This window comes from Poromitra crassiceps (assembly GCF_964638095.1).
Source record: "Poromitra crassiceps genome assembly, chromosome: 2".
In the NCBI taxonomy this organism is placed as follows: Eukaryota; Metazoa; Chordata; class Actinopteri; order Beryciformes; family Melamphaidae; genus Poromitra; species Poromitra crassiceps.
The window spans coordinates 90,677,157-90,696,012 of NC_139624.1; the positions used below are offsets into that span (position 1 = coordinate 90,677,157).

The 18,856-nt window shown below is 40.8% G+C and overlaps 1 protein-coding gene across 1 annotated transcript in view; it reads right to left on the reverse strand.

Annotated features, from left to right (window-relative positions):
- cnbd1 (cyclic nucleotide binding domain containing 1) overlaps window positions 1-18,856 on the reverse strand; it is a gene marked incomplete at its 3' end in the record, with an annotated part of 166,757 nt that overhangs the window by 39,908 nt on the left and 107,993 nt on the right. Inside the window, exon 4 of the mRNA XM_083631842.1 lies at window positions 12,017-12,162. Coding sequence (XP_083487968.1) covers window positions 12,017-12,162 — 146 coding nt within the window. The remainder of the gene's footprint in view (window positions 1-12,016; window positions 12,163-18,856) is intronic.

Genomic DNA, 18,856 nt, shown 5'->3' on the forward strand with positions numbered 1-18,856 from the left:
CCCTATTAGCGCTTGCGCACCTGTTTGTGCGTGCCTTAAAGCAGGGAAGATTGCAGTCCGCTGTCCAGGTGGTATGCCGAGTTTTGCACCCCAGCGCAGGCAGCATCCCCCCCTCACGGGAGCATATTGTAATGATTTATACAGAAATGTAACTGTTTAAAAGTGATATAATTGTCTGGTAGACATGACCGTTAAAACAGCCCCGAAATATGGTGGGGATGCAATTATCGGCGGGGATGCGGAAACGATCACGGCACGTGTCGCAGCCGCAAATTCGAGCTGTGCCAAAATCATCTGTGCCCCAAAATGCCTGCGCAAACGGGATTTGGGCGGTCTTAAGTACCAGAATTATTCACGGGTGTGGCCAGGCAATGCTGAGCATTACGTCAATCAAAACCAATCAGATTCCCGTCTGGCAATGGCTGTTGCGAGGCCTGCAATATGCTGTAATTCTCTCCATGCGTAATAGAGTGTACTCACTTGTGCAAGGACAGAGAGAGCTTATTGACAGATCGTCTGTGGTGCCAACGACCCTCCGGGTTATGAAGGTAAATATCCTATGTCCATTGTTGATAGAGAAAATTTACATCACATTAGCCTTTATTTGGACAATCACTAGTTATTAATATATTCATATACATTTCCATTTTAGTTACATATAGTTATGACACAGACATACTTCATAGTTAGATGACCTGTGTACATACACAGATAGACATCATATTTGGATAACCTGTGTACATACACAGACAGACGTATTTAGATAACTTGTACCATACATTTGCAGCTCCTCTCGATCGCACACTGTGCCCTGTCACCTTGCCACGGTGCTCTCTTTGCAGGGCCAGAATAACAGATAGGTTGAGTCTACAGAATGGCCTTCCAGTGTGCGTCAAGACATGTAATCTGATGTGCGTCAAGACATGTGTGTCCTATAAGTATCTTTGAGTATCTGTTCAATGTATGTAAGCCTGTGTATCCATCCGTGAATATACAAGAGTGCATCTCTTGGCCAAGATCTGTGTTCAATACATCATATCAGACGACTTCTTCTGACTCCTGGCTCCATCATTTCATTTCAACTAGTTTCCTTCAAGTGGTTCACTGTTTACCTTTTGGCTGTGGAATTTCATTCTCTATCAATTGTCCAACAAGTTTTCTCAATTCATTTTCCTCTTTGCGATGTGATAAAAGTTTCTCAGTGAGTTATAGTTGATTGCCTCACTGAATTATCTGCTAATACCCAATTTTAGCAGCGAAATTTGATGTCCTGGCGTGGCAAGGCTGTGCGTAATGACATATCCAAAAATAATTTTACTTTGCACTGCGCTGCGCTGCACGGAGATTACGGTGCGCTCCCAGCGCAGCGAGGTATTTGCATGTAAGAGGTCATTTTCAAAGCTCTTAGCGCAAAGTAATTGCGCACTGCTGACGATAGGATAATGCCATCTATCCCCACATTTTAGCACTGAAACGCCTGCTTTGGCATGTGGCACACCTATGCCCAGTACAATTATAACAGGCATGCGCTTGTGCCCGCCCCCAATTTGCATTGCGCATGGCGTTAAATGGGCGCAAACGCTAAATTAGCGCTTTTGGGAAGATAGGGCCCATTTACTGTCTAAATCAGAAGCTACCATATTTGCAGATGCCATAACAATGTATGCTTCTGGAAACTCAAACAATGAAATAAAATAAGCTTTTAACTTGGATTTGGAGAGACTCAGAGTGGGTCAGGATGAACAAACGTGTGCTCAACATGAGGAAAATCAAAGTGATGGTAGTTGGTTCTAGAATGAAAAAGATACACGAGTCCCCTCTACAACTCAGTGCAGATGGAGTAAATATAGAGCAAGTGAAGGGAAATAAACTACAGCTGGATGAATGTTTGTCATGGACATCACATATTGCTCATCTATGAAAGAAAATGACTGGAACTGCATGCATGATACGTAAAGTGTAAAGATATATCCCAATGCATATATTAAAACAAGTAGCTCATGCAATGCACTTGCAGTAGTTTAGAAACATTGAATGGCACATATGCATGGTTTGTAGAAACATACTGACAAAATTTTAATGTATTTTTGCGACTGGGTTGTCTTGTCTCAAATGTTTCTCTCTCTGCTTCCCTCTCCATCACCTCCTCCTCTTATCACATGTGTGTGTGTGTGTGTGTGTGTGTGTGTGTGTGTGTGTGTGTGTGTGTGTGTGTGTGTGTGTGTGTGTGTGTGTGTGGGGGGGGGGGGGGGCAGAGGAGCTGGGAGGGGTAGAGACGGTGAATAATAGATGGATGGATATAGGCTGAATAATTAGAAGGAACAGAGGCAGATGGGACTGCTTTTGGGTAATCAGACTGCTCTCCTGAGATGGCACAGAAATTTAATTCATCTTCTAGAAAACGCAGTTTTGGGAGTGGTATGTGGGAAAGCGTGTGTGTGTGTGTGTGTGGTGTGTGTGTGTGTGTGTGTGTGTGTGTGTGTGTGTGTTTATGTACATACATGCAAGTGTGGGTTCGTCTCTAATGTTTGAGCGGGCGGACTATTTGTCTTGCCTCCCCACAGCTAAATCTGATGGGCACACAGACAACGTCGCCTGGCCGCTTGATGTATTTAAATGGCTTTGGTGAATAGTATGAATAATAGTGGGTGCCTGACTAGCTGGATGTGTGTGTCTATATAGCGTCTTCCGTATGATTGAGAGCCATGGGGGGGGCGAGGCCGTCTGAGGCAATAACATCTGAGCTTTTCTCCGACTAGTAGTGAAAACAAACCACGGAGGACAGCAGAGAGCAGCCATCCAGACTGCCAGTCCAGCTGCCTGTCTTGCCTGCTTTGACTGTCTGCGTATGGGAGCGCAAGGAAATGGCTAAAGAAACGGTGGCCAAAACAGTGGCAAAGACACCCATCGCCAAATCTGCATAGACACTTTTAGATATTATTTCTAGTTTTTAGTGCAAAGTCAAGTGAAGTCAAGTAAAATTGTATTATCTCACTAGGGAAATTGGTTGCAGCCAGGTATTAAAAACACATTCAATCCATCATAAAATACATGAAAGACAACATCAGTACAGTGCAAGATACTTCAGGGGTGGTCAGTACAGTCCAATATCCCACAGGCTTTCCTTAAGACCTGCAGATCTTAAAGGTCAGAGAGCTATCTTTGGTTCACCCCAATAACTTTACTGGTCACTCTGACAAGCCGACCAAGCCTATTCTTATTGGCCAGATTCAATAACTTTACTGGTCACTCTGTCAAGTTGACCAAGCCTATTCTTATTGGCCAGATTCAATAACTTTACTGGTCACTCTGACAAGCCGACCAAGCCTATTCTTATTGGCCAGATTCAATAACTTTACGGGTCACTCTGTCAAGTTGATCAAGCCTATTCTTATTGGCCAGATTCAATAACTTTACTGGTCACTCTGACAAGCCGACCAAGCCTATTCTTATTGGCCAGATTCAATAACTTTACTGGTCAATCTGTCAAGCCGACCAAGCCTATTCTTATTGGCCAGATTCAATAACTTCACTGGTCACTCTGACAAGCCGACCAAGCCTATTCTTATTGGCCAGATTCAATAACTTTACTGGTCACTCTGTCAAGTTGACCAAGCCTATTCTTATTGGCCAGATTCAATAACTTTACTGGTCACTCTGTCAAGTTGACCAAGCCTATTCTTATTGGCCAGATTCAATAACTTCACTGGTCACTCTGTCAAGTTGACCAAACCTATTCTTATTGGCCAGATTCAATAACTTTACTGGTCACTCTGTCAAGTTGACCAAGCCTATTCTTATTGGCCAGATTCAATAACTTTACTGGTCACTCTGACAAGCCGAGCAAGCCTATTCTTATTGGCCAGATTCAATAACTTTACTGGTCACTCTGACAAGCCGAGCAAGCCTATTCTTATTGGCCAGATTCAATAACTTTACTGGTCACTCTGACAAGCCGAGCAAGCCTATTCTTATTGGCCAGATGCAATAACTTTACTGGTCACTCTGTCAAGTTGACCAAGCCTATTCTTATTGGCCAGATTCAATAACTTTACTGGTCACTCTGTCAAGTTGACCAAGCCTATTCTTATTGGCCAGATTCAATAACTTTACTGGTCACTCTGTCAAGTTGACCAAGCATATTCTTATTGGCCAGATTCAATAACTTTACTGGTCACTCTGTCAAGTTGACCAAGCCTATTCTTATTGGCCAGATTCAATAACTTTACTGGTCACTCTGTCAAGTTGACCAAGCCTATTCTTATTGGCCAGATTCAATAACTTTACTGGTCACTCTGTCAAGTTGACCAAGCCTATTCTTATTGGCCAGATTCAATAACTTTACTGGTCACTCTGTCAAGTTGACCAAGCCTATTCTTATTGGCCAGATTCAATAACTTTACTGGTCACTCTGACAAGCTGAGCAAGCATATTCGTATTGGCCAGATTCAATAACTTTACTGGTCACTCTGACAAGCCGAGCAAGCCTATTCTTATTGGCCAGATGCAATAACTTTACTGGTCACTCTGACAAGCCGAGCAAGCCTATTCTTATTGGCCAGATTCAATAACTTTACTGGTCACTCTGTCAAGTTGACCAAGCCTATTCTTATTGGCCAGATTCAATAACTTTACTGCTCACTCTGTCAAGTTGACCAAGCCTATTCTTATTGGCCAGATTCAATAACTTTACTGGTTACTCTGACAAGCCGACCAAGCCTATTATTATTGGCCAGATTCAATAACTTTACTGGTCACTCTGTCAAGTTGACCAAGCCTATTCTTATTGGCCAGATTCAATAACTTTACTGGTCACTCTGTCAAGTTGACCAAGCCTATTCTTATTGGCCAGATTCAATAACTTTACTGGTCACTCTGTCAAGTTGACCAAGCCTATTCTTATTGGCCAGATTCAATAACTTTACTGGTCACTCTGTCAAGTTGACCAAGCCTATTCTTATTGGCCAGATTCAATAACTTTACTGGTCACAGAGATGGGCAGTATTTGAAATACTTGTATTTGAAATACGTATTTCAACTACTCTTTTGTATTTTGTAATTTGTATTTGGCTGGGCAGAGAAAAATGAGATGTAATTTGTATCAAGATACTTTCAGATCTTGTATTTTGTGTATTTCAAATACATAAAATACATTTTTCTTTTTATTCTCAAATTGACACATGTAAACATTGACACAGGTTTAAACTAAATATGGAGAAATTAGTTGTACTAAAAACAACTAAGTGAACTAAACTGAAACCTGATATGAATAAACAGAGAAATTACTTGTACTAAAAAACAACTAACTGGACTGAACTGAAACCTGATTTGAATAGGAGAAATTAGTTGTACTAAAAACAACTACAGTAAGTGAACTAAACTGAACTGAAACCTGATATGAAAAGATGGAGAAATAAGGTGTGTTGAAAAACAACTAACTGAACTGAAACCTGATGTGAAAAGATGGAGAAATTAGTTGTACTAAAAACAACTAAGTGAACGAAACTGAAACCTGATATGAATAGATGGAGAAATAAGTTGAAAAAACAACTAACTGAACTAAACTGAAACCTGATATGATTCAGAATAGATAGAGAAATAAGTTGTACTGAAAAACAACTAACTGAACTAAACTGAAAGCTGATATGATTCAGAATAGATTGAGAAAGAAGTTGTATTGAAAAACTAACTAACTGAACTAAACTGAAACCTGATGTGAATAGCTGAAGAAATAAGTTGTACTGGGAAAAAAACAACTAACTGAACTATACTAAAACCTGATATGAATAGATTGAGAAGTAAGTTGTACTGAAAAAAAACCTAACTGAACTAAACTGAAACCTGATTTGAATAGGAGAAATTAGTTGTACTGAAAAACAACTAACTGTCATAAACCTGATTTGAATAGATGGAGAAATTAGTTATACTGAAAAACTATAACTGAACACCAAAGTGCCCTAATGAAAATCAAAAATGTCTTTCTGTTGCTACAAGGATGTCTGAGCTTCACTGTGCATAATGATGGCTGTGCAGATTTTGACACTAGAATGGTGTTACCACTGCTGATAGTGGAAAGTTGTATTCAGTGAGTGATTGTTCTTTAGTACCGTAATTATGTTCTAGATAGCCAGGTTGTTTTTGATTTTGTTTATGAAGCAGAAGGAGGGGAAGTCATTTTAACACATTGACTGCCAGCCGTTTTTTTTTGCTGTAGGTAGCTTCTGCCAAGCCGTTTTTTGAGGATTATGGCTCATTTTACAAGAGCCGAGGATTCGTTTCAGCTTGGAGTTTGTGAACATACAATATCTCAAAAGTACTAATAGAATGTGTACTTTCTCTGTCTAAAAGAGTTAGTTTGTAGAGTTAGTAGTTATGTAAGCATTAGCAGTTGAATACAGCATGGTTTTAGCGTCAGAAAGAATATTCAGAGATAAACGGCTTTTTGTGAAATTGGATGGAACAGTCACTTTAACCATTCATTTTTGGCTCTCTCTCTCTCTCTCTCCCTCCCCCTCTCGCTCTCTCTCTCTCTCTCCCTCCCTCTCGCTCTCCCTCCCTCTCTCTCTCTCTCTCTCTCTCTCTCTCCCTCCCTCTCGAGTTGCTTCAACTCCTCCCTCCGTGGGCGGACAAGCTTGTCACCAGTCAGTGCTTTGCTGCTCTCCTGTGCCTGCATGTCTGCACGGCCGCTGTTTGAGGAAGTCGGGATGGACTCGCTCGTTTGGAGTTTTGGTTGAGAGAAGCTTTTGCGATTCTGGTCATATTTATGCTGCGTGTTTCAAAGTGTGTTCCTCCACCTGTAATCTATCACCCGATCATAGTAGATCGGCTGAATCTATTATGTAAATTTGCATCCCGCATCGCCAGCAATCAGCGCGAAAAGGAGAGCGTTTTCCCCCATCCATTTTTCATGAGAATGGCTGGGCTGAGAATGGCGTGACAAGTTAAAAAAATGCTTTCCTTCCTCTAGCCAGGAGAGCACTGTTGCCACTTAGTGGGTCGGTGGAATGGGTTGTAAACGTTCGGTGGCTCCAATAATTATATAAGAGATGTAAAAGGGTTAGATGCACAACCCACCGTCAAAAAAAAAAAATCGATGCCAAAAACGTGTAAACACGTTGTTGGCAGGGAACAGCTGGATTCTGAAAACGTGTTCATACGTTGTTGGCAGTGAATGTGTTAAGGATGTAAGGATTTGAACAAGAGTCCAATTTCATGGAAGGCCTTTTTTGTTTGAGATGCAGTTTCTCATCGTTCCTCTCACCGATTCACAATTTCACAACCTTAGACAGGATGTGCATCAGGGCATTCAATTCCTGAAATATAACCTTTTCTAGTTGTATAAATATGTTTGCACGTTAAATAAATACTGTGACGACAAGTTACTGACATGGTGGTGAATGTGAAGTTGTTTAAAGGGGACCTACTATGCCTTTTACCTATTTCAGTTATTTATATATTGTGTTATGATGTCAGATATCTATGGCTAAACATAGTCAAAGTTCCAAAACTTGAGGTTAACATGCAGAAATGCTGCCTTTAAGTCAAAAGCCCTCACAGAAGGTGATTAACAGCTGAGCTGAAGGAGAAATTAGTTCTACTGAAAAACAACTAAAACTAAAATGGAAGAACTGCAGTGTGTTAGGGAGTACACATACTGTGACAGAGGACTAAAGAGAGGATTTACTGTCTAAGGAAACCAGAAAATTTCACTTTTGAATAGCTGAAATCAGAGAATTAGGACATTTTCCTTAAAGAAATGTCTCTAAATGATTAATAGATCATCAAAATAGGCAATTAATTTAATATTTGGCAATTCATCTATGAATTGACTAATCGTTGCAGCTCTTTATAAGTTTTTATAAAATGTATTTTCATGTATTTTCAAAATACAAAATACGTATTTGTATCTCAAATACATTTTCAGACAGGTATTTTGTATTTGTATTGTGATACATTTTTTGAGCAAGTATTTGTAATTTGTATCAAAATACTTTATGATGTATTTTCGCCCATCTCTGACTGGTCACTCTGTCAAGTTGACCAAGCCTATTCTTATTGGCCAGATTCAGGTTCGCAAAGCATGCCACAATACAAAAAGACAGCACAAACTCAATAAAAGTTCTGTAGAACAGTCATGATGTTCGTGAAGACGTTAAAATAATTTATTTTCCTCAAGGACTCAAGGTGTTGCTGTACCTTCTTATAAATGGCATCTGCATAAGTCTGAAAACACAACTTATTGTCCAACCCAGTACCCAAATATTTGAGGTTCTCCAACCAATCATGTCAGTTCCATCAATAAGTGTGTGTTTGGGGATGTCTGCTGTCTTCCTCAAATCAATGATCATGTGCTTGATTTTTAACACACTAGCAGAATACCCGTCCCTGTGTGACTGGACATTTAGTCAGGCCTCACTCACAGAGTTGGCATGCAGTCTCTGCTCTCTCTCCCCAGAGGCTTTTCATAGTCCCCTTCACTGATTACAACTCCACTCAGCTGTGTGCTCCTCCACTCTGGAGCTCTCCATGGTGCTGAACCTGCCTTGCAAACTTTTTGACCACTAATTAGTAGGGGTGTCACAATATATCGTCCCACGAAATTTCGCGATAGTAAAACGCCACGATATGTATCGTTGAGATGAAATCTCATATCGCGTTTTTTTTTTTTTTTTTTTTTTTCTTTTTTCAAAAATAGATTAACTCATTCTCTGCCAAAGACGTACCCGGACGTACTTTTAACAATGGCGTTCTGTGCCAAAGACGTACTCGGACGTACTTTCATGTTTTGGGTGTTTACATTACATCAGACACTTTCCCAGCCTGTGACATTGTTTCAAGTCAAACTGATAAAAGGAACCCGCTAGTTTAGTATTATGGGTGGAGCCTGTGGTCGAAACAGAGTCCGACCCAGAGTTCTCGGATGGCGACGATGGCGATGAAGACGCCGGCGTTTTTGTTGTTGCTCCACGACGGAGCGCCAGGGCGACGAAGGCTCCCCTTCACAGCGTTCTGATCCGTCTGACACAGATGAATCGGAGGAGGAGAAATGGGTGCCACTTGGAGAGAGCGATGACGATGGTAAAAAGTAGCCTATTTTTTGTATCGCGTTTGAGATGAAATGATCACACACAGCCGTCTGTGTCACATAAACATTTCAAAGTTTACAGCACTAACGTAGCTATTGTGTGATCTTCTGTGCTAACGTTAGTTATGAGAGGTAACGTGACAGCAGGTAACGTTACAGCACTCGTTATTCCTGTGTGTGTGTGTGTGTGTGTAAAGTAAAGTAAAGTCCCACTGATTGTCACACAATGTGTGAAATTTGTTCTCCGCATTTGACCCATCCCCTGGGGGAGCGGTGAGCGGCAGCATGCGCCGCGCTCGGGAATCACATGGTGATTTAACCCCCCAATTCCAACCCTTTGATGCTGAGTGCCAAGCAGGGAGGCAAATGGGTCCCATTTTTATAGTCTTTGGTATGACTCGGCCGGGGATCGAACTCACGACCTCCCAGTCTCAGGGCGGACACTCAGACCACAAGGCCACTGAGCTGGTGTGTGTGTGTGTGTGTGTGTGTGTGTGTGTGTGTGTGTGTGTGTGTGTGTGTGTGTGTGTGTGTGTGTGTGTGTGTGTGTGTGTGTGTGTGTGTGTGTGTGTGTGTGTGTGAGAGAGAGTGTGTGAGTGTGACCACATAAGGGTTCGTTCCATTTGTTTATGCTTTTATCAAGCTAAGCTAAAAATCCACATGGCAACTGTAAAAGTAAATTATTTATTTGATTTTGTGCACATATTTATCATACTTTGATATTTTGTGTTTTCAGACTCTGAGTCGATGGAGGCGCAGTCCAGTCCTAGTCCCAGTCCTGTGTGTAGTCCTACACCACCTATTTCGGAAAGACCATGTCTCGAAATAGGTTCCAACTTATTCTGAGGTTCTTCCATTTTACTGACAATACTGTAGCAAGGAGGCTGCGGCCAAGCCTCATCTGTCAAGAAACCCCAGGGGCCAGACTCTCTCTCTCTCTCTCTCTCTGTAGCCGCTCACTGGGCGGGATGGACCGACACAGCTCCCTCAAATACATTCTCTTATTTTTTATTTTTTTATTTGGGAAAACAAATACTGTATACCGTATGTCTGATGTGTCACTGAGGCAAAAAATAAAAGGCTCAAAAGAGAGTTCTGCTTGAAACGGTGTCCTTCACTAAAAACCTCTTTTTCTCCTCTTTCTCTCCCAAGGAGGGCATTTTTAGTGAAAACAAGCTAACTTCCACTGCTTGTAACTAAACAAGGAAACATGGTAGAGTTTCAGTTTTTTACAAGGGGTAAGAAGAGAGTCTCTGCTTTATTGTGAGATATGTTGTGTAATTTTATTCCTAGCACAGAATATTCTGTGGGTCCTGGAAGATCAGGAAATATGCTCAAAATCCTGGCACTGGGAGCACACAGACCGAAATGACCCTGGCAGAGAATGAGTTAAGAAACGTCTTTGTTTGTTGAAGTTCAATGTGTGGAAAGTAGTTCAGTTGAACAAGTCTCTGAAGAGACACATGATAAGTTATACAGGAGAGAAACCATTCAATTGAGTTTCTGGCAAAACTGTTTACTTGACAGGAAAAACTGAAGATGCATAAAAAATAGACTAAGAAAAGTCTTGTTGTTTGAGTTTGAAGAAAAACTGAAGATGCATAATGAGAATTTATACTGCTGAGAAACCTTTTAGTTCAAAGTAAATCTAAGTGACCGTGTAACTCATTCTATTTCACGATAAGCCTTATCTCCAATCTCATGTTTTTTCTAGTTGTTATTGTAATAACAATTTCCCACAACAGCATGTTTTGTATTTGTGCATTTCAAATAAAATACTACTTTTCCAGTCATATATTGTCAGTATTCAAGTTTAAAAAAATATTGTTAAAATCGTATCGTATCGTTATCGTGAACCCAGTATCGTGATACGTATCGTATCGTGAACTGAGTGTATCGTGACACCCCTACTAATTAGCCATTTTTGCCCATTTAATCGGCCCTAATTACCTAATAAAAAAATCTGGGGCCGGTTGCACAAAGCACCTTAAGTTAAGATTTTCCTTAGAGTCCGAGTTAAGATGTCCATAAAATATAATCGGCTGCACATAACACCCTTAAATCTTGTGCTTAAATTTTCCTTAAAATGTTTAACCTTAAAGGAAAATTCCCGTTTTTTACACCCCAGACCTTATTTCGAGCTTAAAACATGATGTTTTACTCACCCAAATAACTTTGGTTTCATTCGGATGCCCATAGAAGATAAATTTTAGCTCAGAGTAGGCTCCTCAAACAGGCGATAACGGGCGCAAACGGAGCAAGCTGCTTGCGCTCTGTAAATAACACCTTTTCTGTCACGTTGCGGTCCATATCCTCATTATATGATCCATAAATACACGTGAGGCTGTTTGTACCCCTCCGGGCTGTTCTGGTCTCCTCATACGGGGTCTGTGAATCCAAATCTCGTTCGTCCCGTTCAAGTCTCGTGAGAGTTACAGCATCCACATGAACACCACCAATCACCATTGCTCTTCAATTTCGGCCAACTCTTTAAGCGTATACTCTGGCTCAAATCGATAAGGGCAGCGATCGTATTCAAAGTCATCATCCATATCCTCGAAATCAGACAAATATTCTGCCATTTTTCACAAAATCTTCAAGTTGTTGTGAACAAGACAATAGTCGTGGGGGAATGGCTCCTGTGCGCAGGTAACTTCAGAGCAGCCGGTGTGGAAACTCTCACGAAACCGATCTAATAGCTAGGCTACAGTACACAGTATATCATCTGGTGTAGCTACTAAAGAGCTCCAAAAAAGATGAGGTTAAGATGAGATTTGATGTTTGATGTTTGATTGATTTTATGTGTGTGTGTGTGTGTGTGTGTGTGTGTGCGTGCATGTGCGTGTGCGTGTGTGTGCATGCGTGCATGTGTGCGTGTGTGTGTGTGTGTGTGTGTGTGTGTGTGTGCGTGTGCGCATGTGTGTTACTAACTGGTGTTCCCTCGCTCCCAGGCTTCTATAATGGCGATGTTTGCGAGGTAACGTAGCTCCTCTGCAGACAGCTGCCCGGCCAGACAGGGGACAGTCCTCATCATGTTGTGGACGGCCTGGTGCTCCTGACGGGACCGCTCAATCGGGCTGGAGAGACACACACACACACACACACACACACACACACACACACACACACACACACACACACACACACACACACACACACACACACACACACACACACACACACTTGAGACAGAGATCTCACTTAGGTCTACTCCAATTGTGTTGTTTGCTTGCTTGCAGATGGTCTTTCTAGCAATTGACTGGTGGTTTAAATTGTAGACAGTTACCATATCCAGGGGCAGCTGGTGGATTTGTATGCAGGGGGGTTGTATACTACCAAACATTGGGCTGGGTGATTTGGTTGAAATCAATACCATAGGATTTTTCTTGATATGGATAGGATGCTGTAGTTAAACTCAGTTTATGGAAATAAACACTCCAACAACAATAAAGGATTCTCTGACTGGGATAATTTCCATAGTGTAAGACAGCAGTTTACAGAACAGGCTACACTTCCTCACACCATAGGCTGTAGCAGGGGTGGGCAACTATTTTTCATGGGGGGCCACATGAGAAACCCAGATTGTTGCCGGGGGCCGAACAAATATTGTCATGCCATAACCCATGGATGGGCAACTTCGATGATAGAGAGGGCCACAAAAAAATGTCCTCGCTACCAGTTTTTGCTGAGGGCTGAACGGCGCCAGCACGAAAAATTTTGGGGCAGGTTTAGAGGAATAACTATGGGCTGATATATGTGCCACCTCAAATTGAATTCGAATTGCTCAACTTGAATTCGAAATTTTTCATTTTGAATTTGAAATGCTCTTTTTGAATTCGAAATTTTTCATTTTGAAATTGAATTGCTCTATTTGAATTCGAATTTTTTTATTTTGAAATTGAATTGCTCTATTTGAATTTGAATTGCTCTATTTGAATTCGAATTTTTTCATTTTGAAATTGAATTGCTTTTATATTTTGAAATTTTTATTTTTTAATGTGAGTTGAAAAACTGAATCTGAATAGCATAATTTTAAACTGAATTTATTTGCTTTGAAATTATTCAGTTTCCACATTCCTATTTCAAAATTCAATTCAAAATTTTCAGAATCTTGTGTTCAAAAATTTCAACATGTGTGTGCGCCATCCGGGTCCTTCAAGGAGGAAGAGGAGGAAGGAGGAAGAGCAATCGAGCGCAGATTGACCGAACTCCTTTTTAGGTGAGGGGCCGAAGGCTGCTATCTGCTTTCGTTTTTGAGATGATCGATCCCCATTTTGAGGTTAGATGCTTTTTTCATATGAACTAAATAAAATTCTTCTGAACACGATTCCGTTTGTTGGCAGCCTCAAATCGAACGCAGTTTAATGAAAACGTAACTTATTAGATCAGGGAAACGTTATGGCAGTGCTATCGCAAAAACCAATCAAATGCTCGTTTTAGCGTCACATGACTTGAATCAGCCAATGATATTCCCGCAAACAGGACGTATAGGAAGTGTGAACAAACCATAACAAACGCATCACAGAAGGAAGCCGCTGGTAAGTCTGTTGAGATAATGTTTAGCGAATATAATTCATAATCGTTTTAATAGTAATAGTAATACTACTTTGCTACATCTTTGATGCAGTCAATATTGGCAACCGGCTAGTGTTAAATGAATTGTCATCACACAAGTTGTCTCTTTGCTGGTGTTAGGCTACAGCTAACACCATGTTGGACGTTACCAGAGTGGGAAATTAATTATTTTGCGTCTTAAATCTACCAGCCACTTTAGTATTTCACCAGCATTTAGCTGCAGTGCTAGATTCTCACCCTGCACATAAGGCTGCTGTTGCAGTAGTGGCCTTGTGTCCATTCTAGACAAGGAAGACAAACCCCAAGACTGTGTTACAGTAGGCTAAGTGTATCTTGTCCTATAATTGACCAGACTAGACAGAGGTTGAAGTAGAAGAGATAACATTTATTACAAACGTTTACATCATCTGCAGCTCACCAGTTACTCGTGTCAATATTTTAACCTAAAATGTTTTAGCATTGATTTTTAAAAGAATTGCAAAGAATAACAGTTTTATGTTCTCCTGTAGGATGTGTTTTGGAGAGCATTGATAAAGGACTACCAGTACATCCCAGATCTCCAGAGCCTGAACAACGTTTTCTGTCAAGCTGCGAATGAGGGCTAGGTGTGACAGGAAACATGTCGTCACAGATTGTCTTTTGAAATGTAGCATATGAAATATAGCCCAATTAATTATAGTATATAGTAATCTTATTTTTTCCAACTAGAAAATGTTCAGTTTGTAGCAGCAAGGTGCATACCTCTGACACTAACACTGTGTTAAACTGTAAAGGTGGAGGTTACAGGTGTAGCCTCAGCAAGTGAGACATCCAGGTGGAATGAGGAGGATTCAGAGGAACTAATGCCAGGGTTTTTATTTACAAACCAAATCCCTTGATTAATGATGGAAAATCATGTAGACAGATGATTTGGCCTAAAAGACAAACAAGGTATTAACAAAGGATTTGATCAAACAAGGGAAAACAAATTAAACTGTAAAGTAATATAATAAATCTAATTCAAATCAAATACTCAATCAATATTCAAAGGAACTAACTATAATAAACTAACACTTCAAACGATGCATCTGCACATGGACAATCAATTGGGAAGAACAGAGCAGAGCAGCCTCCTCTCAACAGCATACATGGCCTACTGAGCTTCACCCAATCAACCACCCTTTATTGAGCCCATGTGCAGCTCAATCAGGGCCCCAGGTGTGGCTGGTTAGGTGGGGCTGAACTGGTGGGGGGATTTTGTACAACTAACATTTAAAAAAGTCTAACATTGAAGTATTTTTGACTCTGAAGAAGACTAGAAGAAGATTACCTGTCAAAATGTCACTCAGCCCCTATTAATAAACGTGCAGACAGAAAAGAGTGCTCCATATGTCTTTACTCCAGGCAGTCTGTGAAGTGCCCAGGTAAAACTTCTTTCTATGTAGGTTCCACTATAACATTTCTAAATTAAATGCTGCCGGTCACTAACACTAACCCATCTTTGCAGGCCACATCATCAGTGCACACTCATATTCATGCAACTCCATTATTCAGCACTGTAAATGTTACTGTTGCAAACAGTATGAATAGTTAATTGATTGTGTCCCACATTTTGGAATAAAAAAATATTCTATGCCCTGAAATGTAATGTCATGCATAATTACTTAGATTTTCTGACATCACATTAGGAGGGGTTATGCATTGTCATTTATGCTGTGATGGTAAATAAAAGGCACATATATAAATGTCCTTATTTATTACAGGTAAAACCAAACATGAAACTACTAACAAGTACTGTACATGTTTTATAAAATTTAATGATAGCCTGCATATCACTGTATAGATTAAGACTGTTCTTCACAGCCACAAATATCAATATGCAAGATGATTGGCAGGGTTCCTACATGCTTTCCATTTTTAAATTACATATTTTCCCATGCAGACCCTATGTTCTTGACTGGATTTGATTTATGTAGGTATTTGATAATGCATAGTGACAGCAGCTAGATAGTAAATAGCATCCCTCTATCTGAACATTACTCACATCAACAAAAACTGGACTCAAAGTGGCTACAACATAAAAGCTGTCTTCCCCAACGTCAACGACGGGTCTTCATCCCACACAAGGAGCAAAATTATGTGTAGTAGCATGGAGACACAAGAGTATGGTGGTTGCAGAACATCTCTCCAAATCTGCGGGTATCTGCTGCAGTCTGCAGGTTTGGGTCCGTGATAGACACAGCTAGCAGTTGTCCTGTTCCCCATCCCACCGTCACAGTTAGTCATCGCCAGAGGCAATGTTCTCTCTTCTTGGAATCTCTAATAAGAGAAAACATAGTAGTTACTGTATGTTACATGTGTGGCCAGCGTTGCTAACCTAGCTTCTGAAATGTTTACGGCTAGAATTCATTAGATCGATAATGCTACCGTAGCCTAATCTACAGTAGCTAACGTTAACGTTACCTCCACCTCGCTAGCTATAGCAACATACTGTTCTAGCTACAGCCTACAAGGAAAATTCATTCATTTATCAAATGTCTTTATCTTACCAAACACAATTACGCTAGTTTCTGAGATAATATATAGTGTGGCATATACCTGTGAATAACATGTAATGTAAATGCTCAACATTGTGCGTTTATTCTTACCTGGAAATCACACATCAATCCGTAGCTTGTTTCTGTGGCAGTTAGCCTAGTTGGCTAAGCGCCACAGAAACAAGCTCAGCTGGTGTAGCTACGTTACGTTATGCCGGTGAAAATACATGGTAACCAGTTGGTATTTACCGTGGTTGGTGTCCTCTCGTCCATGATGATGAGCAGACAATGGAAAGACTGGCGGGCGGCTAATTTAATACATCCGCGGGAGCAAAGACCTGTGGTGTAAGGTGTAATCTCAGTACATGATGTTGACCTGTTGATGATGTCACGGGGTCGGGGGAGGATCAGTTCCGGGTTCACGAGATTCGCTGTCATGTACTGTTCAATGATATATACTGTATAAACATCCTTGTTCAACTCAAAGTGGTCTTCTATGATTGTAGCGAACCTGAATACAACAAGACCAAATAGTTCTAGCGGGAGTGGGTGTGTGGTGCCTCGGCCAAAAAGGAGTTAGGTCAATCAGCGCTCGATTGCTCTTCCTCCTTCCTCCTCTTCCTCCTTGAAGGACCCGGATGGCGCACACACACATGTTGAAATTTTTGAACACAAGATTCTGAAAATTTTGAATTGAATTTTGAAATAGGAATGTGGAAACTGAATAATTTCAAAGCAAATAAATTCAGTTTAAAATTATGCTATTCAGATTCAGTTTTTCAACTCACATTAAAAAATAAAAATTTCAAAATATAAAAGCAATTCAATTTCAAAATGAAAAAATTCAAATTCAAATAGAGCAATTCAAATTCAAATAGAGCAATTCAATTTCAAAATAAAAAATTTCGAATTCAAATAGAGCAATTCAATTTCAAAATGAAAAATTTCGAATTCAAAAAGAGCAATTCAAATTCAAAATGAAAAATTTCGAATTCAAGTTGAGCAATTCAAATTCAATTTGAGGTGGCACATATATCAGCCCATAAATAACTCATTTTAAATTAACAGTTGTGATGCCATTATTCAGTCTTAACCACCAATATTTGATCCTTTTCTCACTCACTCCTATGTCACCACCTGCTCTCCCTGCAGGGCTTGAAATTAACTTTTTTCACCACCTGCCAATATGGCTGCTAGATTTTAAAGTTACCAGCCAATTAGAATTTCCACTAGCCAAAATGTTTTTCTTGAAATAAACCAGAATATGAGTGGGTTAATTTAAGCATAAGTATCAGTAAGTGGCCTGGGATTCTCAAAGCCTGTGTTGAGGGTCACACAAGAACAAAAATGCACTCTTGAAGCTAAATAAATCCAAAACCAACAAGTTAATTATTTAAATTTCTACTTCAATGTAGAACAGTCATTTCTTACACATGAGATTACTTTTAGCCTTTTAGTCATAAATATTATTGAAAGATATTCCATATTCCAGACTGAAATGCTATAACAGAAGAGTATTGGCCAGAATGACATGAACATTTGGACACTTATTCAGCGGGTATCTTGCATGTTGCGTTCAGGTGCACTGTAAAAAAAGAAATCGCAATTCCATCGCGGGCCACACAGGGGGCGCCGTATGTTGCCCATGTATGGGCTATAGCTTACTATATAGCCTATTATTGTTTTTACCACGTGCACCAGCACGCTGGTCTAGTCACCGTTTATTCAGCGTCAATCATGGAACGGAAAGGACGCTTTTCACTCTCGTCGACGCTGGATGAGTTTCACTTTCGTTTCCCCGAAGGGGTGGTATGTTTCAATAGGCCTGAACCCGCCCGCTTGGGACGCAGGGTCAATTACAACGAGCGCACCTACATACAGGTACACACACACACACACACACACACACACACACACACACACACACACACACACAGCAGCAGGAGCCACTGCAAAACACCAAGGACTGAAAACCCCCCACTATTAATCTGCCAGAAATGAGCTAGACATTACAAACAAACGTCAACTTCTGAGTTTAATGTCGATACAAAGGACTCTGGATGCTCTCTCGCTGTGTGGAATTCGTTTGTGGCAACATTTCAGAAAAAACATTGCATCACTCTCGCTGCGGCTCCCTGCACTGAGCCGAGGCAGGCTGATTGTGGTGGCCATAACGTTAGCTACTGATAAGTCACTTGAAAACGGCAACCTGCGTCATAATCAGACCTAGTGTGTCATTGATCAATCAATATTATGATCCACAGGATAGGCTATAGCGGTGTGCGTAAAGTGGCGTTAAAGCAGAGAACGAGCCTCATCACCATAGGCTTAATGAGTGTGTGCATAAAAGTGCATTCCAGTAATTCCATGGAATAAATTTGGGCAGTGGTGGCCCAATGGTTAGAGAATCGAGCATGTGACCGGAAGGTCGTCGGTTCAATCCCCGGGACCGGCAGGATAAATCTGGGTGGGGAAAGTGAAAAGGCAGCGCTTTGCCCCTCCCTCATTAGCACCACTGAGGTGCCCTTGAGCAAGGCCGTTATCCCAAACCGCTCCAGTGGAGCTGATCAGTGGCCAGCAGCTCAGACTGTGGTTGTACTGGTCAGCTTCAGGGGGTGATGATGCCATCAATGATGATGTCATTCGTGCAATAATCTCTCGAGACAGACTTTCGACTTGC